This window comes from Pseudorca crassidens, chromosome 6, assembly GCF_039906515.1.
Source record: "Pseudorca crassidens isolate mPseCra1 chromosome 6, mPseCra1.hap1, whole genome shotgun sequence".
Classification (NCBI taxonomy): domain Eukaryota; kingdom Metazoa; phylum Chordata; class Mammalia; order Artiodactyla; family Delphinidae; genus Pseudorca; species Pseudorca crassidens.
The window spans coordinates 69,322,862-69,342,914 of record NC_090301.1 but is presented as its reverse complement, the minus strand read 5'-3'; the positions used below and the strand labels follow the sequence as shown (position 1 = coordinate 69,342,914).

Genomic DNA, 20,053 nt, shown 5'->3' with positions numbered 1-20,053 from the left:
TATTAAAATGATCTAGTGCAAAATCATATGTTGCAGATACACGTTTCACTTATTCACTAGATTTATGTTGACATGGCTTTTGATTTAATGTAGAGACATCATCTTCCCTCAAAGGACACATATGTGCTTCCACTGAGGGTATTTAAAACAATATTCTAAAGCTTTAGAAGGCAATTCATTCATTCATTCATACATTCATCCAGCTACTGTTTGCTGAGATTGCAAGGCTGGTGCTATACAAACTATAAAAATTGATAAGCTACAATTGTTTTCCTCAAGATGCTTATACATAGGAGATTTCCAAAGATGCATTCTAAAATAGTTCAGTGTGTTTTGAATGGTGGCACTATTTTCAGAATAAATGTGTATGGATTCTTAGATCATGTCTTTGATAAGGTTGTTGGTATCGTTATCTATTTGTAAAATCACATCATTCATGTTACTTTATAGAAACTCTAGTTATACTATCTTCATGGAGAACACAGCTAAAGGGCATATTCAAGTGTTCTTTCTTCCCTCATTCTTTACAGGAAATCTCTATAATGGCAGTAAACTCATAAATTAATTTTTTTCCTTTCCTCAAGTTTTCAAATGCTGATCTAGTAATTATCTTTCTGGAAGGTGAGCTTCTGATTGACCAAGAATCCAAAAAAATTATAAAATCCTGTTCTTTCACTGACTACTTCTCATTTTTCCTGTGTTATTTAGTACAGCGTTGAAGAGTGAATTAAAATAGGATTTTCAGGACTTCCATGGTGGTCCAGTGGTTAAGACTCTGTGCTCTCAATGCAGGGGGGCCCAGGTTGCATGCTGCAACTAAGAGCCCGCCTACTGCAGTGAAAAAGATCCCATGTGCCACAATTAAGTCCCAGTGCAGCCAAATAAATAAATAAATATTAAAAATAAAATAAAATAGGATTTTCCTTTTTTTCTGAATTACACACTTATCCTTGTTACCTTATTTTAGAATGTAATGTACATTTACTTATACAATTAATAAAGTAATAACTATTCTCTAGTTAATGAATAAAACGGAAGTATCTTTAACTGAAGACAGAAAGTAAATATATGTAAGCTAAAATTGCTGAATCCAGGAAAGTATACAGAAAAGAATTTTGAATATCTGAAGATTTTTACTTCACTTCACATCCCATCTTAATTTAAAGTTTTACAAGACATCATCTTAGAATTGATTTCTGAATTCTTTATCGTCCCTTGTCTTGGGTTAATGTGTTAAACTAGTTCTTAAGAATTTCTTTTTTCTTTGCATGTGTCCAAATTTCAGAAGCAGCAGCCTTTTTTTCCCACCCAAATGCTAGCTGAAATCAACCACATGTGTGTGGTAAATGGACCATCCACACAGCATTCACGTATTATCTGTCCTATTTTGTATTCTCCATATAGGATACAAGATACAATTGATATTTTCCTAAAACATGATTTATTTTTACACAAAAAATCCTTATAAATCACTGAATAAAACTATTCCAAAAAAATCCAGATATATGTGATCACAAACCATAACAAAACACACACTTCCCTATTTGATACCACTTTACTTAAAAACTAGAATGAATATGCATATATATGAAATACATCTAATCATTTTAATTTATATAAAATTTAATAAGCAGTAGGTTGTCTCTAAACCAAGGATACCCAATGTAATTATTTTCCTTGGATTCAAATGGCTAATAATTATTCAGATTATTTTAAGCAATTTGGGGATTGTATTCTCTTTTGAAAACTGATCTTTATTGTATTTTTAAAGAGGTAATATTAATTATGGATATCAGAGAGTTGATTGAAAAAGTTAAGTTTGGAACATGAGGTATATGATTTATTCTTAATAGAATTCTAAATATATACACATTAAAAATTGTCTGGGGCTTCCCTGGTGGCGCAGTGGTTGAGAGTCCGCCTGCCGATGCAAGGGACACGGGTTCGTGCCCCGGTCCGGGAAGATCCCACATGCCGCGGAGCGGCTGGACCCGTGAGCCATGGCCGCTGAGCCTGCACGTCCGGAGCCTGCGCTCCGCAATGGGAGAAGCCATAGCAGTGAGAGGCCCGCGTACCGCAAAAAAAAAAAAAAAAAAAAAAATTGTCTGGCACAAAATTACTGAAGGGATCACTACCTTTGTGTTTTTTACCTTGATATTTTTCTATAAAAGCAAGTAGTGCCAGTTTGGATACATTTCAAATAGTCCTTTGATAGCTGAGAATTTCATTAAAAGATAAGGAAAAGATAGCAATCATACTCCACCAGCCCATCCAGTTCTGCTTTCTTCTATATGTTCCTGGGTCTAAAAGAAAAAAAAGATCAAATAAAGCATAGTATTAGGAGGACAGTTTTCCCTAAATATAATCTGGACATTTGAACAAGTTAAGCTGCCTGGTCGGAGTATATTATTGCTAGTCAACTAACTTCACACTTGAGTTTAAGATGACTATATTCAAAATCTAATACAACACCACCATTGCGTACACAAGGATGATCTAAGGGCTGTATCTTATTGCAAACCATTCATAATTCTGGTTAAATTTTCCATAAGGCAGTGACTGGAATTATGACAATATCTATGGAGGCCTAGCACAAGCCAAACCCTTGGTGTCATGTAGGTAAAAAGGCATTTCACAGAGGAGTTTAGGTTAAATTTTTTCTTTTCTCAATCTTACGAAGCAGCTAGAAATCTTAAAATTTGCACTGAATCTTATTTTGGTATATATTTTAGCATAGTACAATCAATCATTTATTGAACAAATATTTAATAAGCCTAAAAAAATGAATAGACTTTTCTAGACAATTAGAGGATAAACATTCTAGATAGAATGAAAAGCATAGAGACAAGGCCAGCTTAGAAAACCACAGGTGGCTCAGTATGGCTGAATGGAGGGTGACTGTGGGAAAGAGAAGATGAGAAAATGTATAGGGATCAGCAAGATTGTAGAGAAAATTTTATTCCACCCTAGGAAATTTGGATTTCTCCTGTAGGTAAGTCCTTTGAAAGACTTCAGAATCACAATTTAAAAAATATAATTGGGAACATGATACAGAGAATGGATTAAGTGGGTAAGATAGAGGGAAGCACAAAGAGCCATTAGAAGGCTACTGCAATGTTGGAAAAAGGATGCTGAAGACCCAAATCTACGTGCGGTAGTGAGGGTGGAGCAGAGAAGATGTAGCCAGAGATACATAAAAGTTCAAATCCTCAGAATGAACTTGTAGGGCAAGTGGTAATTGAAAACCTCTAGTATTAGATAAAAATCACCTAGGAGAATAATAGAGTTGTGACAGAGACTGTAGGATAATTAGTAACCATTTCCTGTTTTTGCTAGGACTTCAGGTAGGCTACATTTTCCAGGCCCCCTTCCAGTTGGATGTGGTCATGTGATAAGTTCTAACCCGGGATATGTGAGCGGAAGTGACCCGTGCTGTTTCTGCACTTAATCTGTAAGACCCTCTCACATGATCCTCCATTCTTTTTCCACCCGCCCTCCCCCCCGCCCCGTGAATGTTGATGACCAGGTTTGAATAACCTTGACTATCCTTAGAAGCCACTAGATGAAGATAGCAGAAATGTTATCAACCTGTGTTCCTGAATGCCTCTGTTAAGCAGGGGACCCCATCCCATACCCTCACCATTCCCCACTTACCTGGACTCACTATTAGATGGTTACATGAATGTGCAAAAACTTCCTATTGTATTAACCCACTGAAATTTTGGAGGGGTTTTGTTGTTGTAATTGTTATAGCAGTTAGCCTATCTTGCAAATACATTAACTTGGAAAATAATAAGATTTCTAGAGAAGTCAGAAGAGGAAGAGCTGGAAAGGAAAAGAACAGTCAGTAAAGTAGAAAGAGAACCACGAGAGAGTACTGTCAAAAAAAGCAAGGGAATAATAAATTTTAAAAACACAGTTTGGATTTTCTCTTACAAGGATAGGCCAGTGTCTCAGAGAGAACAAGTTAAGACAAGACTTAATAAAGCAAAACTTTTTTGATTCATTATTTCTAGTTATTAAGATAAAATTAATTTTAATTCCCTTTTCAGAGAAGAAAGAATACTATGATGTCTCTCCCCCAAACTACAAATTTCTTAATAAATCTTATTAATATAGTTATATTAAGCAATTATTGTCAGTTTCCTTTGCCTCTTTGTTTTGGGTATGACTCCCAACATGAATAAAGTGTAGCCGTCACTTAACCTTAAATGTTATTTGTTTTCAAAACAAAACACACACACACACACACACACACACACATACACACACACACACACACACACACACACACACACACACACACACACACCAGTCATGAGTATGGTTACTGGAAAATTCAACCCTGTTTTTCTTAAATCTGAAAATATGTTCCATGAACTTACCAGACTATTTTGAAACAGAGGTTGTTTTGAAATTCTAAGGTTATTCAAACCTGGTATTCTAAACTTAATCATTGATTTTGGCCATAAAACTAAAGCTTATATTCCAGGGAATTCCACATCTCATTGAATGAGCATCTTATATGTTCTGTCAGTTTGGATTAAGTTGTCTCAGATTTGATAAATTAGAATTTCAAATTCCAAAGCAATCACAGTTTTAAATGCCTAGTTTTAAGAGCTAAAAATTGTATCTAAATGACCAATCTTATAGTTTTAAACTAGTAAAATTAAAGCAATAATTCCTAGTATCTAGCTTCAATGAAAACATTAAAGTTATATTCATCCAAAGCTGACTAATCAGACTGATGGCTTTTAATTAACTAGAACAATCAAGTTTATTCTTTTTTTTTTTTGCCTATGATACTGCATTAAAGCCAAAAAAATCTTTCTGCTTTGTATATCAAACTATAAATAAGATAAAAATCAGCTCTAACATATTCCATCAAAATTAGTCAAGCTTCTTATAGACACAGTAGTGATTTAAAAATATTTTTAGCCTGAGTAATGTTGACTATTATAGTCCTGATATACTTCCAAACAGATTCATATGACTTTTTTCTTGCAAAACATAATGTCCTAATTTCTAGATGGAATTTAGTGTTTTACTTTGATTGCTTTGTGCTTTTTTTCTTACTTTATAAAATAGGTTTATTCTATATTTGGTTTAATGAAACATTTCTTCATAATTAGATGTCTCATGAAATGTACCCATAAAATTTCCTATTTAAAGAAAACATTTTGTGTTTCTTAGTCTCTAATATGAGTACTTATGAACAGGCTTATTTTGAAGATTTTTCTATTGGTGAAGTAGTTTTCTGACTCATTAATTCAACAGATTATGTTTGGATTTGAGCAATAAAAACAATTAAAACTCAACAATAAATCCGTGCCTAGTTTTTAAGTTTTTTCTCCCTAAAATTAGCACAGTATTGAGCACTCTTCTAAGATAACAGGATAGCAAGATAATTTGATCTGTTTCATGTCATTCTTAGTTATCTATGTTTGATTTTCAAATGGGAGTATTTGGCTTTCCTTTGATAATATTTGTTTACTCTGGAGTTTTTATTTTTCAGTTTTGACATTGAATAGAACATGTTACCATTTGCTAATTCTTTTGAATAGAACACATCTATTTCCTTAATGGACCCATCTTATCTTTTCATCTTCATTATTTTGCTTTTTTTGACTGCCAATCTTATAATCTTAAAAGGATGGATTTCCATCCTAATGGAAATTTCCATCCTACTGATTTTCCCAGTATTACATTGTTTCATTTAGTCTTTTTCTCTATTCAGTTTCAATGCTAAAGTCTTTCAAGAAAGCAAAAGGTATCTTATTTATTTAATAAAAATAATGAAACTTTGAATAGAGAGGTTTTTTTGCAATTGGGAGTTGAGTGCAGTAATTCTGCTTTATAATATAAAATGTTACCTATAAATAAGTCACCACTCTTGTACTTTCATCTTCAGAAACACACCTCTATGGTTTTAATACAACTTACCTTTGGACAGCTCCATGTCTTCCAGTCTTCCCTGAAATCACATATAGATAAGACTGAAACATTCTGGATTCTTTTCAGCCACTGCAAACATATTCGCTCATCAGTAACCCATGTAAGCCAACTGAAATAATAATCACTGCAAACAAATCAAAACAGACAGTCACAACCATAAATCAAGATCACATTCAAATAATTTCTTAATTTGTGCTTTCTAAAGGATGTATTTTATTATCTGAAATATTTATTCCATAGATAAGGAAGGCAAAACATTCCTTTCTCTGCAGAGAAAGTTTAAATATACCTGCTGACTTTTAAAGAATATCTATAAGAGAGTTCATTCATCTAATAGAATGAGTTTACACTTGAGTTATCTCCCAGTTGGGATTTTTATATCTCAGGAAAAAATTTAAGACGGAAGGCCAAAGCTACTGGTCAATCTAGAGGAGAAAAAGCATTAAACTGGCTATTTTCCCATAGCTAAACTCAAATTTTCGCTTCTTAACTAGTTGAAAGAGAGCTAAGTGGGTAAAAGATAGGCAGGCTTGTGTTGGAAGCCGAGTTTTAGCTGTGACCATGGTCAGGGGTTGAAATTCAGGTTAATAAAATGGAGATGATGTATGCAAAGTAACTCAAACAATGCTTGGCACAAAGTGGATGTCAATGAAAGGCAGCAATGGTTACTTGGCTCTGAGGGTGAACTTGTAGTTAAGAGAACAGCAATATAAATGAACCACAGAATGTTGGACATTAATATAAAAGGAATCACAGAGCTAGAAGGGGTCTCTGGCTCAGATTCTGGCTTTATCTCCTACTAGTTATACTACCTTAGGCTAATTACTTAACATACCCAAGGCTCTGTTTCTATATAAAATGGGAATAATAATAGTACCAGTTTTAAAGCTTTCTGTAAAGATCTACTGAGAACGCTTAAAGTGCTTACAGACTATGCTCACTACATAGTGAGTGCTCAAAAAATGTTAGCTATTACTATTGTATTGTTAGTATTTTACAGATGCTTAAACAAGCCTCATGACTCCATACATGATGCTCTTCCTATCATTCTGCTTGCCTCCTAAGGAGAATGACACATAAAAAACCAGATGTATTCAGTCAAGTTTTCATCAACTAGATTAGGGTGGGGAATAATGGATAATTTTAAAAAGCCATTTTTGATTATCAGAGAGGGGATTCATCTTGGCAAAGCCCAGCAGAGGTCTCTGATGAGGTTTTTTTTCCTATTAGTGATCAATCAACTGGCCCCGGTGGGATAGGGTGTGGGAAGGGGTAAGGAGGGCCACCAGGCAGGGCTTGCAGACCCCTCCCCTTTACCCACTTCAACCTGAATGACCAGGACTAATCAGACAAGATGTACATAGGGCACCATGCTGGGGAAGTGAGAATGCTTCTGTCCCTGTCTGCCTGCAGTTAATTCCAAAACAGATAATTCTACAACCAGACCGTTTCAAATAGACTGCATCCTAGTGAAAAACGCTAATATTTGGAGAGAGTTGGCGTATCTTCTCCTGTTTGTCATACACATGTGATAAGCATGATCTACAAACCCTGGGAGAAAGTAGGTCAGACTTGGAAGAAGCCAGGATGAGGATATATATGAATTTTACTATCTCTCTGTTTGCCTCTAGCTTATACTCACACATCCAGAAGTAGCACTTAGACTGAGCACCATGGTCATCTTTACATGTGTGAAAAGGGCTAATATTTTCAAATCAATTTAAGAAAATTATTTGTGAATTTCGATTTTGCTATATATTTAGCTGGGCATGCTAATTTTATTTATTTATTTATTTTTGCTGTAGCATATACATCATAAACTCATTAGAAAAGAAATGTAAACCTTGATGAAGAAATTTCAGTGTTAAAATTCAGTTTGAAAAGTGGGAAGCAACAGAGATGACTATACCTTGAGGCTATCATTGCTGGAACTGGCGCTTCTCTGGGACCTACATGCTCAGGGTAAGTGGCATCAACAATAAAGATCCGAACAATGGGATTCTTAGCTCCAGCCTGTGAAGAAAATGGAGATATATAAGCTCATAAAATTCTAATTATCACCAACTTTTTAAAGACAGTTTAGGAATTTAGGCATATTTTTATAAGCTAACTATGTTAGGTATATTATTGTTGAAAACATTCTAATTATAACATGACCACGAATTTCACAGCAGTGCAATTACAAATCTTGTGCAACCAGAGTGAAAACACATATTCTAAGTGATTAATGAGGGAGCCTTGATTCATAGGGAAAAATATTTGGGCTATAAAAATGCAGTTCCGTAAGTGATATTCTCTTTTCTGACTTTTAAGACAGATATTTCCCATTATAATTGTTATTAGCATAATTAATCATAATAATATTTCTTCACGTGCCAAGGGGAGTGCCGAGGGGGATTGATTTGGGGAAGAGAGGGTAAAGAATAGATAATGAAAGATACCTTTTTCTTTTACCCTGTAATTTGGTCTAGGACAATTATCAGACAGTCTACTAGCTGGTTACATTATTACCGCTATCAATACTCCCAAATTAGGAAAATTCCACCTCAAAATAAAGTGTCATGGGATTTACGCTGTTCTTGCTTTGTGCTTTACGTGCTAGTATATGCCCTAGATTTACATGACAGTATAGTTCATGCCCAGACATCTTCTTAGAGTTCTGTTACTTTACCACAGAAAAGAGAATCTTATAATTGTCAAACAATTTAAATCCACAAAATTTAGATATATAGCCATAAATAGCTCCATGCTATTTGGCTTTATCTAAGAAATTGTCCAGGCTCTCCTCACACCTTCCTGTTTCACTCTGAGGTTTAGGTGGGACTTTCTGCTTCTTTCAAGTTGTCTCACTTCTCAGTTCAATGTCAGATGTTTCAGCAACTTCAGCCTTCAAAGAAACATGAGAATTTGGGTCCTGACTTCTCTGTCCATGTGAGTTTCTCCTCAGTTCTAGATTTCTTCATCTCTTTCTGCACCCTACCACCTTCTAAAGATCCAAGTCCTTTTACATCTTTTGGGTTCCAAGTATCATACCTCTCAATTCCAAACATCTTAGCTTTCAGACTTTATATACAACACTGAGGGTTCTCTTACCTAAACACTCATCTCCTACCCATTGCCTTTTCTCAAAAGACTTTTAACATAAATTTTAGACTATCTGGAATTTCTATTTCTCTCGCTATGGTCACTTTGAATTGCTTTGGAATCCACTTGTGTGTATGCATATCCATCCCGTCTTTGTCACATATAGGGACCCATTGGCTCCATCTATGACAGTGTTCCCCTTGGCAAGGGAAAACAATCACGACTTAAGAACAAAGAGCTAAATCCTAAAATCACTTCCACTCCTTGTGCAAGAGGAGAATTTATGATTTGATTCCCTTTCAGATTTCTTGTCTAAATTAAATTAGGATACGACGTTTCTCCACCGTGACCTGGCCATTCTTCTTTTGCATACAGGTTGACTGTCTTGAGACATGGGACTGCATGTGAAGTATGTAAGCTAAGGATTCTAGAATGTTTATACGAGAAACTGAGGGCTTACACCATGTCTAATTCCCTCAAAGAAGAGCCTAGGCTTATAAACTTAACCTACCATGTATGTCCAGAAAAGACCATAACTCAGGCTTACTTCGACCTGACAGGAGCACCACATTCAACATTTTAATTTCCCATTCTACTTTGAATTTACATGAGAATTCAAGAGGGAATTGCAAAACAGAACTTTACCCGAATTTGGAGCATGAAATATGAAAAAAATTAAAATTAAGTTAAGCTTGTTTTTCCTCCATGATCTAGACCATATGTTTTTCAAAGACTCTGCAATGGTTTTTGCAAAGACTACTTCATCCAGCCCAACCAGATGTCCAAAGCAACAGATGTCCACATAAATAATAGAGCACAGTACAATGTTTGCCTTACAATGCACCAGGATAAGAAGCTCTCCAAACTTGTTGATCCCACCTCTATTCATGGTATTGGTTGCTCATTTTGACACCAGGGAAATGGAAGCATCTGCTAAAAGTATTCCACATACCTTTGGGTATGGAATATTTATTGTTCTAGGATATTGTTCATTGCCATAATAGGAATAGGCAATAACTGGTATCTCTGTATCATTAAATTCTGCATATGCCAAAAATTTTCCATTAGGAGACCACCAGAGAGCATATTTTGTAGCAAGCATTTCCTCTGAAAAATAAATACTACCATATTAATTACTATGACAGTGTACTGTTAAAATCATCATAAATACTTCAAAGTACATTGTATATAGCCATTTATTAACTGAAATAATATATTTAATGTGGATATGACATATGCCATGCTTTGGTTATCAAAAGATAAATGATCTAGGTTTAGAGGAATAGTTTAACTTAATACCCCATATCAAACATCAATTAGTCTTCTGGGGAATTGACATTAATCAGAAATGTAATTTTTAAAATAAATAGTAAACATTTCAACAATAATTAATTTTCCCTTTGGGGGCCGCTTCTGATTTTTACAGTCATCTAAATTAGCCAAAACAAGGAGAACACTCCTTATAAACACTCTTATACTACAGAGTGACATTAACTTGAAAGTTGACTTTCTCTCCTGGGAATATTTTTTAAAAACCAATTAATTCAGTTATATACATTTTTAATAAAGGCAAGGACTAGAAGACCTTTTAAAGTCCAGTTAATTCCTAGATACTACATGACCCAGAAAGAGGACAAAATTCATGAGAGCACCAAGAGCCGAGAATATTTTCCTGCAAAATAATACAGACAGTTGTCTAGTTTTGGAAAAAAGGTTTATTTTGCAAGAAAAAAACAAACCCGAGAAAATGTACTAATACAGCATCTAAGGACCATATACTTCTTGGAATATAAATTATTGCTACCACTTTATAATGCTCATGAAAATAAATTCTGCAAGTCAGATAACAAGGTTTTGTTCTTTCAGAATTTGCATGTCCTGTTCATAACCTGATAACAGCTTTCAGAAATGCCACCATTCATCTCAGTAACATACCACTCATCTAAACGTTACTAAACGTGTGCGCTTATTTCAATTAAAAGCCTAACGGCAGCAGTAAAAAAAGAATACACGTACCTTCATAAACCCAGTCTGGGATTCCATTAAATATTTTATTTTCTTTTCCATTATATGTTATTTGAAAAGGTGGATCTTCTGGTCTTTGTTTCAGATAGATATTGTTTTGATAGACATATGCCTAGAAATGGTGGTAAGTTAGTTAACAAGGAGAAATTTCATAAGAAATACAATAAAGCCTGCATGTTTGTGTTAATCGTTCACCTAATACTTTTAAAAAGAGTGATAATCCAGATGCAAAAAGGCTCACAACTAAGATATCATTTTAATAGGTCAAGAAACCCCAACCAACTTATACTAACATTATGATTTTTAACATAACATAAAAATTATGATTTTAAAGTCTATATATTAAATAGAGAATAAAGTCTGCTATTATATTCATTGCCTTTATTACCTAAATAAATAATTGTGTATATTGACAGAAAGTCAAATAAATCTCTGAATATTAATAGCTAGCCAGATCTAATCTTTATTTAGAGTCCTTAAATAAGAGCTTGGACAAAATTTCATGTTGTCTGAAGCTAGTCTGGGAAACTTGTGAAAACCATATTTTTCCTGAGCTTTCTGGCACAACGCATTCTGGCTGAGTATAAGGATAAAGTTTTTGACTGCGATATTTAAAGAAGTCTATCCATGAGCTTGAGATTTTACGGAATTCTCAGATGGGTTTCAATTTATCAAAACTCTTCCCGTTTTTAACCACTTAAAATAGTCATAAATGTATTTTTTTTTTCTTTCAGGCATGGAAATTTAACAAAGGCCAAAATCAAATGGCTCCTCTTTTATTTGAATGATTAAACACTTCTATAATTTAAACATTTACTAATTTACTCCCAACAGGCGACCAGCATAAATATTGAATTGGACGAGGAAGCTCATTTCTTCTTATAAACTCTCTAGAAGAAAAGAAAGAAAATAAATAAATAAACTTTGCTGTTCAATGCAAATAACAGGTATAAAAAGAAAAAAATAAACAAACAATAAACATAAAGCATCATCGTTTCTGCTTCTTCAAACCTAATGGAAAAAATGTGACAACATGGGACAGAGGACATGGGGTAGTAGTTGGAATTCTTCACTAGTTACTTACAGGTCGTTTAACTTCTGACCTTTTATATTGAGGTGAGTGGATTAAAGGGTTATAGACTGAGAAAGTGGGAATACCTCCAGAAATTACCTAATGGACCCCCCCCTCATCTTATAGAAAATAAACTTGAGGTTAGAGAAATGATATGACTTTTTAAACATCATATCACTAGCTCTTGGAAGACCCCTCATTAAACTCAAGCCTTTTAACCCTCAGGACTGTAAAATGTGTACACACCAGGCTGAGATGGTTGCTGAAGCCTTCCAGCTCTGAAATTCTATAATTGTGCTGAAGTTTAATATGTACTCTTCCACATTTTCATTCACAACCGCCATCTCTGTGAATGCATATGCATTTCAAATTTTTGAAAATAAGATGCCATTTGACAATCTCCCCAGGGATCTGACTTGAAATCAGAAAAGGAAAGGAACATCTGATCTCAAGCTAAACTGAAAAAACAGATCATATACTGGGCAGTATGCCTTAAGCTTGAAAGTCCTCCACTCCACCCATGGGAAAATTTCAAATATATTATTGACCAAAAATCTCACTTTGATGCTTAGAGTCGCCCTGCAAATATTCAATTGACTGACTTGCACTGTGGAGTTTCTACAGTTCTTCAGCAAGAATGTGTTCAGAGTTTTATAAGTGTTAAAGAGTTGTAGGATGCTGTGCTTAAGTTTTGACTATTATCTTCTTGAAGACTGTATGAATAGTTTCATCAAGAATGCTTTTGTGGAGATGCAAAACAAGACCTGACTCCAAAGTATAATGTGAAGAGCTTGAAGGAAGACTCCTTGTCTGCCCCCTCCAAAAAAAATCTCTCCAACCTGGACCTAAACATATGCTTGATATTTCTACTTTTCCCATTCTTTTAAATTTTGGACACCTGTGAAGATGTGCAGCACACGTCACCTTGATTTAACTTATTAGGTCATGAAGTACGAGGCCTAGCGACCAATGAGGGAACATGGCACTAGACAGATCAGCTTTGACTGGAGAAAGAGTGATGTCCCCGGAGGAAGGAGACTATTGGTGCTGCAGTGGGAATCCTGATTGCTGGAGGGCAGTTTATGAGCACCAGGCCCCTGGGAAGTCTGGAACAGATCAACATATGAGGGCACAGGCAAAAGAACGTCCCAGAAGAGAAGACATTCATCCCTCGTTTACAATTCTCTCTCAAACCAGTGTCCATGTTACCTTTGACATTGTAACACTGCCTTAGGTTTCCATATACCATGGAATCATCTATGCAAGCATGCAGACAGCACCAAGCTGAAAATCTCAGTGCATAGTTTCTTCATGGCAGGCGGGTCACCACAGCTGCCATTGTCTGTGTTTTACAGTATGAGAGAAAGTGGAGGAGCGTGCTTTACAAAGGCTGTCATCTCCTCCGTAATCCTTCCCTTGCTTGAAATCAGAACTATCTTCATTTTCTCTATGGTAGATTTTTTATAAACCTTTTGGAGGCACATAGAAGACTTGGAATGAGTGATATTCCGTCTTGCCTTGAATCTCAACAAATTTGTCATTCTTCACTCCTTAAATTATGGTATATTTACCTGACAAAAAACCAATCTGGCAAATTAGATGGTTGTGCAAGAAAAAAACAAACAAAATAGCGGTTTGATTAAATTCACTGCACAAAAGCTAAATATTTAAAATGATTCTAGGCCATAAAGCTTATACAAACCATGATTGAAATATTAGTATTGTCATCTTCTTTTGGAGTGCTGTTTAATTTGGTGAACCTCAACATAGGTAGGACGTGGAGAATTTCAAAATGATTAAAAGAAAAACAAGGAAATTCTACTGAAAGAGTAAGGTTTCCACTTCACTAGTCTAAAGGTTTCTTGAGAATAGTGTTGGTGCCTCAAGCTCATTTGTGTCTCCCCACATATGCTTTTCACATAGTAAGTGCTCAATAAACACTTCTTGAATTTGGTAACAATGTGGATACAGAGAAAAAGACTCAGAGTGCATTAGGTGGATTTAGAGTCTACGTTACATTGCAGTTCCTATTTCTTGATTTGACAGTTTAAGAAGATCAGAGTTATTCTTTTCTGGACATTTAAAAGAAGTAGAAACATAAAGTTCAAAAAAATTTTTGTGTTCTTACTAGACAAAAGGGGAAATAGACCATAAGATTTTTCAGTGCCTCTTCAAGCCATACAATTATTTTCACTTTTATATAACAGCAAATAGGATATCACATTAAGATGAGTAATTTAACCAATTCATTGTCCATACTTAGAAAGATTTTTCTAAAGTGCAAATCTGATCATGTCATTTCCCATCTAAAACTGTTCAGTGATTCCCTATTGTCATCAGAATGAGATCTAAACTATTCTTAATGGTTTCCTCATTATTATTTGGTCCATGATTTCTGGCCTCAACTCCTTCCTAAACTTACACCACCTCCTACTAGTAAGCATGCCCTCCTCCAATTTCAACTCAACTGACCTACTTTTGAGTTTCCCCAACACTCCGTGCTTTCATTTCCTTTTGGGCCTTTACATGTTGTTCTTTCTGCCAGGAATTCTCACCCTCAGTCCTTTGCCTACCTACTCATTCATTTAATTTTTTTTCTTTTAAGCTGTAAATATTTCAAATAATTAAACATAAAGATAAAAAAATAATATAATAGATGACAATTTAACATCTAAATTTAAAAGATATTAACATTTTACATTTTAAAAAACAATTCGTTTAAAATCAATTAAATTTAAATTTAATGCTGCATCTCCCTCCCTTCTGCTTCCTTCCAGTGAAGGAGCCCCCTCTCCCCAACATTTTGTATCATTCCCATGCATTTTTGGTACTTTTATAAATATGTGTACTTTTATAAATTATATATTTATAATTTGGTGTTCAAAAGTAGGAAAAGTAAAACTATAGAGTATATAAAAATGTAAGATATTAGTCAAATAAAAAGAGGTGAATATTCCAAAGGAGTATTTCTTTGAATTTCTTAAGTTGTATAGGTATACATATATTGTAAGCAAGTAAGAAATTAAGACCAGAAACAAGGGAACGCAGTCTTAATCTCAAATCAGAGTCTGGAGTGAAAAAGTCTCTATATGAGACTTAAGTAGTGTTAATAAAAAGACATGAAGTTTTACCCATTTGTAAGGTGGTAGATGTGATACGTTGCTGTGTAAGAGTATCTCCAAAGCTGTCAGGAAGAAGAGGCAAAGACAAATCATGATTCTTAAAAAGCTCAGGGCAATAACGTATAATCATAGATCACTCAATTCAAGGTTCAGAATTATAAAAGGACTATTTTCACAAAGCACTAGGAAAGACATGTTTCAATTCTAAATGAGTCTCATTTAAAGAGTTTTACTGTGGACTTTTGTGCTGTTCATCCAAATTCCAGAACTAATCTCAGCAGTGATTCAACCCTCACTCCATAAAAAGCATATCCAAAGACATTTCTTAACATAAAAAGCATTTCTCTGACACACTCTACCCTACAAAATGTTCCCCTTATGCTTTACCTTGATTGAAGTAAAACCACTATAATTTCCAAGTCCCATAAAGATTACCCTGCACCTGGGTAATTATTATGATAATAACCCTTTAAAATTGGGTGAAGAGAAGTTATTCAACATATAGTTTTGTTGCAAAATGCTTGCTTTTCTTTGAGCATAGTTTTTTAAAATAGTAGAGACTGAAAAAATAAATAAGAGATATATAGCATATAATTCCTCCAGAAAAAAACACTGCTCGGTTCTCATTAAGTTTATTTGTGCTGTGGTTAGTGAATAAAGCAAGTATTATTCTGGATTTTGTTTCCTAAAGGGCTTTCAAACTTTTGGCAAGGAAGCTCCAGTGGATTGAAACATATCTTTCTGAAGATTGCAGGTGACCAAGACCTGGTCCACTGGAAAATAATCAGCTGTCTGAACAATGCGGGAGGGGCAAGCTTGACTTTTCATTCTGTGTATTAAGGGAGTTTTGCATCTCAAGTAGAATATGAAAAATGGCAGTTAAAACAAAAGGTTCTTGATCTAAGAGTAACTATTAGAAGTTGAATTTGATAGTAAATTCTTCTTTCCTTTTACCAGCATAAGTAGAAAAAATAAGGTGATTATCTTCCATCCACAACTTCATTCAGGAGGGGGAAATTAAGTAAGGCCTAATAGTCCAGCTATGTGGGATTCTCCTACACTAGGCTTTCGAAGACACAGATTTAAACCCCTGGTCTACCAGGGTTAATTTATATTTATATATATATATATATATATATATATATATATAAAAATATACTGACTGTGGAGAAAAGGGAACCATCTTGCACTGTTGGTGGGCATGTAAATTGAAACAGCCACTATGGAGAACAGTATGGGGGTTCCTTAAAAAGCAAGTGAATTAAATAAGGTATATCTTGATTTTTCCATTTTCAATAATAATAAATATCAACAAGGTTAAAATATGTGAGAATTGACTAATGATTCATGATACCAAATAACTTTTCTCTGATGAATATCAGTGCCCCCAAAATAAGTTTTTCCCTTAAGATGAAAGTAGTTTCTACTACTTGATGATAACCAGACAAGAATGCCAAATTCTGAATGATTTGTATATGTTTCTGTTATGCTTTGGGGGCTCAGCTAGAATTGCATCAATTTCTTGAATATTTAGAGATAAAGATAGACTCTTGCTTCCTCTTACTTTTATAAACCAATCTGTGAGCTAGTAGGAGATACAATCAGATAAACCCAAATTAAATAGTCAATACCTTTGAATAATCACTTTCTAGATACGCAAATTGCCGATCAGGTGATAAACCATAATTTGAAGCATTCACACTTTTCTGAAATTGTGAAGAAGTTGATTAGAATACAGAAAAAATAACAGAGCCATACAAATTTGTAGTTCTAAAAGAATATTATATCATCGATATACTCCAACATATACATTCAAAGCAATTTTTTTTAAGTTTAAGTAGTACCTACTGTATACAAAGAAATTTACTACACATTAGGGGATGAGGATGTGATAAATAGGATATACTTTGTGATTTCAAGAAGCTTATAATAGTAAACTTCTAAATAAATAACATTAAAATTTAGAAAATTTTATAAAAGAGATATAACATTGCAAAAGTGTTAAACAGGAAGTGATTGAATGCAAATGATAAGATGGTTTGTTGCACAGAGGAGAAATAGCTGAGCTTGACTCTAAAAGATTACTAGGCTCTTGAAGGTAGAGAAAGTAGGAGGTCTGAGAGTCCAGGAGGACAGAATAACATGTTCCTATGTATCATAGGACCAGTCACTGAGCCTTTATTAGGTACTATCCTAAGCACTTTCAAATGATACTTCATTTAATTCTTATACTAACCCAAAGAGGTATTATTATTCCTACTTTACAGAGGAAGAACCTGAGGCATGATGAGGATGGAATAATGTGGAATCTTACCCAAGGCTCCATAACTAGTAAATGACAGAGCCAGGATTTGAACCTCAGTTTGCCTGACTACAAGAACTGAGTTTGTACATTTTACCTCATAGGATACCTGTTCCACAGAGGAAGGAAAATGCTAGGTGATTTGAGCGGGCAAGGGCAATAATCTAGTGTGACTAGAAGAGAGAATGGGAGGATAACTGTGGTGGGGGATGGAGCTGAGAAGGCAGGTTGGGTCCAGATCAGGTGCTCAGTTGTTTGGACTCTGTTCTTTGGTCAGTGAAGAGCTGACAGAGGTTTTTGAGGAGGAAGATAATGGAGGATACATACCATGGTGGTATTACTCAAAATAGTATATGATTCTCCTGTTTCAATATTATAAAATACTATATTATTATCTGTAGATTGATGAAGATATTCTTGTCCTTTAAACAAGAAGGAAAACAAAACTTGAAATGATCTCCCTTAACAGGAAATACATTTATAACAAAGAGAAACCTCTCTTATTTCACATACTGACTTTCTTTTTCCTCTCTGTCTGGTACATATTGCCTTGTCAAATTTAAAATATGATAGTAAGTTGATGGTGGAAGGGAGGAAAGGGTTGTTTTTCTACATTACACAAAAATGCCATATTTACTAGTAGGAGCCTTATTCTAACCAGTTCAGGGTGCTTAGGAGTAAGTTTGGACTTTTTCTGTGTTACAAAGAAAATAAACCAGTTTAAAATTGTATGTTTCTTCTGCAATAAAAAAATATATATTCCATTTAGGCTGTGTTTGACTTAGTTAAAAACCTATTTTATATGGTTATTATTTTCTAAAGAGAAAATGAAAATATTCTATTGTGTTTAGTGGCACTTTAGATATAAATTATATATAATATAAACAATTTAGTTGCTCTTACCGCTTGTTTGATTAGACTCTTTTGACAACATACTATTTCGTAAAACTATATGTAAATATCAATTTTATGGACCTTAAAGGATTTGTCTTCAAGTTAGGATTTGTTCATTTCTCAGATTATCTAGGTTAACAATGGAATTTTTCTTTTGGTAAAATTCTCATGACCTCTTCTAAATAGGTGCTTATTTCCCATTCTGAAAAGCTCTATCATATGATCAGTTTTTTCTAACAGTGCACTCTCAGATTTTACTGTTCTGCTAAAGCTACTACTGTATTGGCCTCATTACTATTGGACAAACCCTGTCTAAATAGTTCTGTGAAAAAATGTTTTGTTGGCCACTTGACTTATCTAAATAATTGCTGTTTTTATCCATTTCAACTAAGATGGCTTATGTTACCATAGAGAATTGTTGGCAATAAAAATAAAAACCAAAAATCATACATTTAAAGAAAAACAAAAGGTAAAGAAATAATTCACTTACCTGAAATCCAGTTTGGAAAAAATGTTTTATAAGAAAATGTCCCATTTAAAATATCCTTCAGTGTGAGTGCTCTTGTTGTCCTTCCTTCAGAGTTATGAACTTTGGGGGAGGAGGAAACATATTATTACTTAAAAGAAGATGAATAACTCAAACGTCTCTCATCTGTTATTCCTCATATAATGAAAAGATCTGCCATTGCTAAATCCTTGTTTAACTCTTGTCTTAATAGCTCTGAGTAGTATTTCCTTTTTGATAGACAAGCTAATGAGTCTTAGAGAAGTAGTCTGACTGCCTGGAAAGGAACACTGGTGGGGAAATTTGAGGAGTGTGACGGGGACCACACTGAGAAGCAGGGACATTATTCTTCAGACAGTGAAGAATTTTCAGAGGTTTTTAAGAAGGAAGACGAGATTAGGTTCCGATAACTCTAGGTCTTACAAAGCTGGGATTGCAGACCATGCAGGTTTCACTAAAAACTTTGCCTTTTAAGCAGTTCATTGTAGTTCCTCACATATGCTTGGCTTGGATTTCTACTGATTTTTCAGTGATATATTTTAGCATCCCAGTTGATCAGATGACATCATCCAGAATCCTTACCTTCAGACATCTCAAGAGAGGCATTAATGAAGGTAGATAATTTCTTATCCTGGCTAGGGGTTTTTATAAAGAGAAAATGGACCAGAAGAAAAGAAAACCACATCATCTATACAAATGATCTTGGAAATTCCAAGAGTAGAGGTTTTCCATATAAAAACTAACCTAAAGTAGCTCACAAACCACAAGCAAATTTCTCCTGTATTTGAGCCCTCCAAAACAATTTTATGTTTCAAACGTGATTTCCATTATCAGAACAAATTCATTATAGAGCCCTGAAACAGTCAGATATACCAGAAACTGTGGCAACCAACTTCCAAACCTTCTTCAATCCATATTCCTGTTCTCCATCCCTCCCACCTTACCCCTTCTCCAGGCCATCACTTACAGAATCAAAACTTAGAAAAGTGTCCTATACCTTGAATAGCATATATGAATCTGGTATTTGTTCATGTAAAAATAAAACTGTCGAAGATGAGCTATACATTTATATCTTCCTGCTAAACTCTTCCACA

General features: G+C 34.5%; 1 protein-coding gene across 2 annotated transcripts in view; it reads right to left on the bottom strand.

Annotated features, from left to right (window-relative positions):
- FAP (fibroblast activation protein alpha) overlaps positions 1-20,053 on the bottom strand; it is a 71,341-nt gene that overhangs the window by 36,025 nt on the left and 15,263 nt on the right. For both annotated transcript variants that reach the window (XM_067741729.1, XM_067741728.1), the window contains exons 3-12: positions 18,945-19,043; positions 17,888-17,982; positions 16,890-16,964; positions 15,268-15,320; positions 11,882-11,954; positions 11,056-11,176; positions 9,992-10,146; positions 7,865-7,968; positions 5,944-6,079; positions 2,259-2,303 (exon numbers count right to left, since the gene is read on the bottom strand). In XM_067741729.1, coding sequence (XP_067597830.1) covers positions 2,259-2,303; positions 5,944-6,079; positions 7,865-7,968; positions 9,992-10,146; positions 11,056-11,176; positions 11,882-11,954; positions 15,268-15,320; positions 16,890-16,964; positions 17,888-17,982; positions 18,945-19,043 — 956 coding nt within the window. The remainder of the gene's footprint in view (positions 1-2,258; positions 2,304-5,943; positions 6,080-7,864; positions 7,969-9,991; positions 10,147-11,055; positions 11,177-11,881; positions 11,955-15,267; positions 15,321-16,889; positions 16,965-17,887; positions 17,983-18,944; positions 19,044-20,053) is intronic.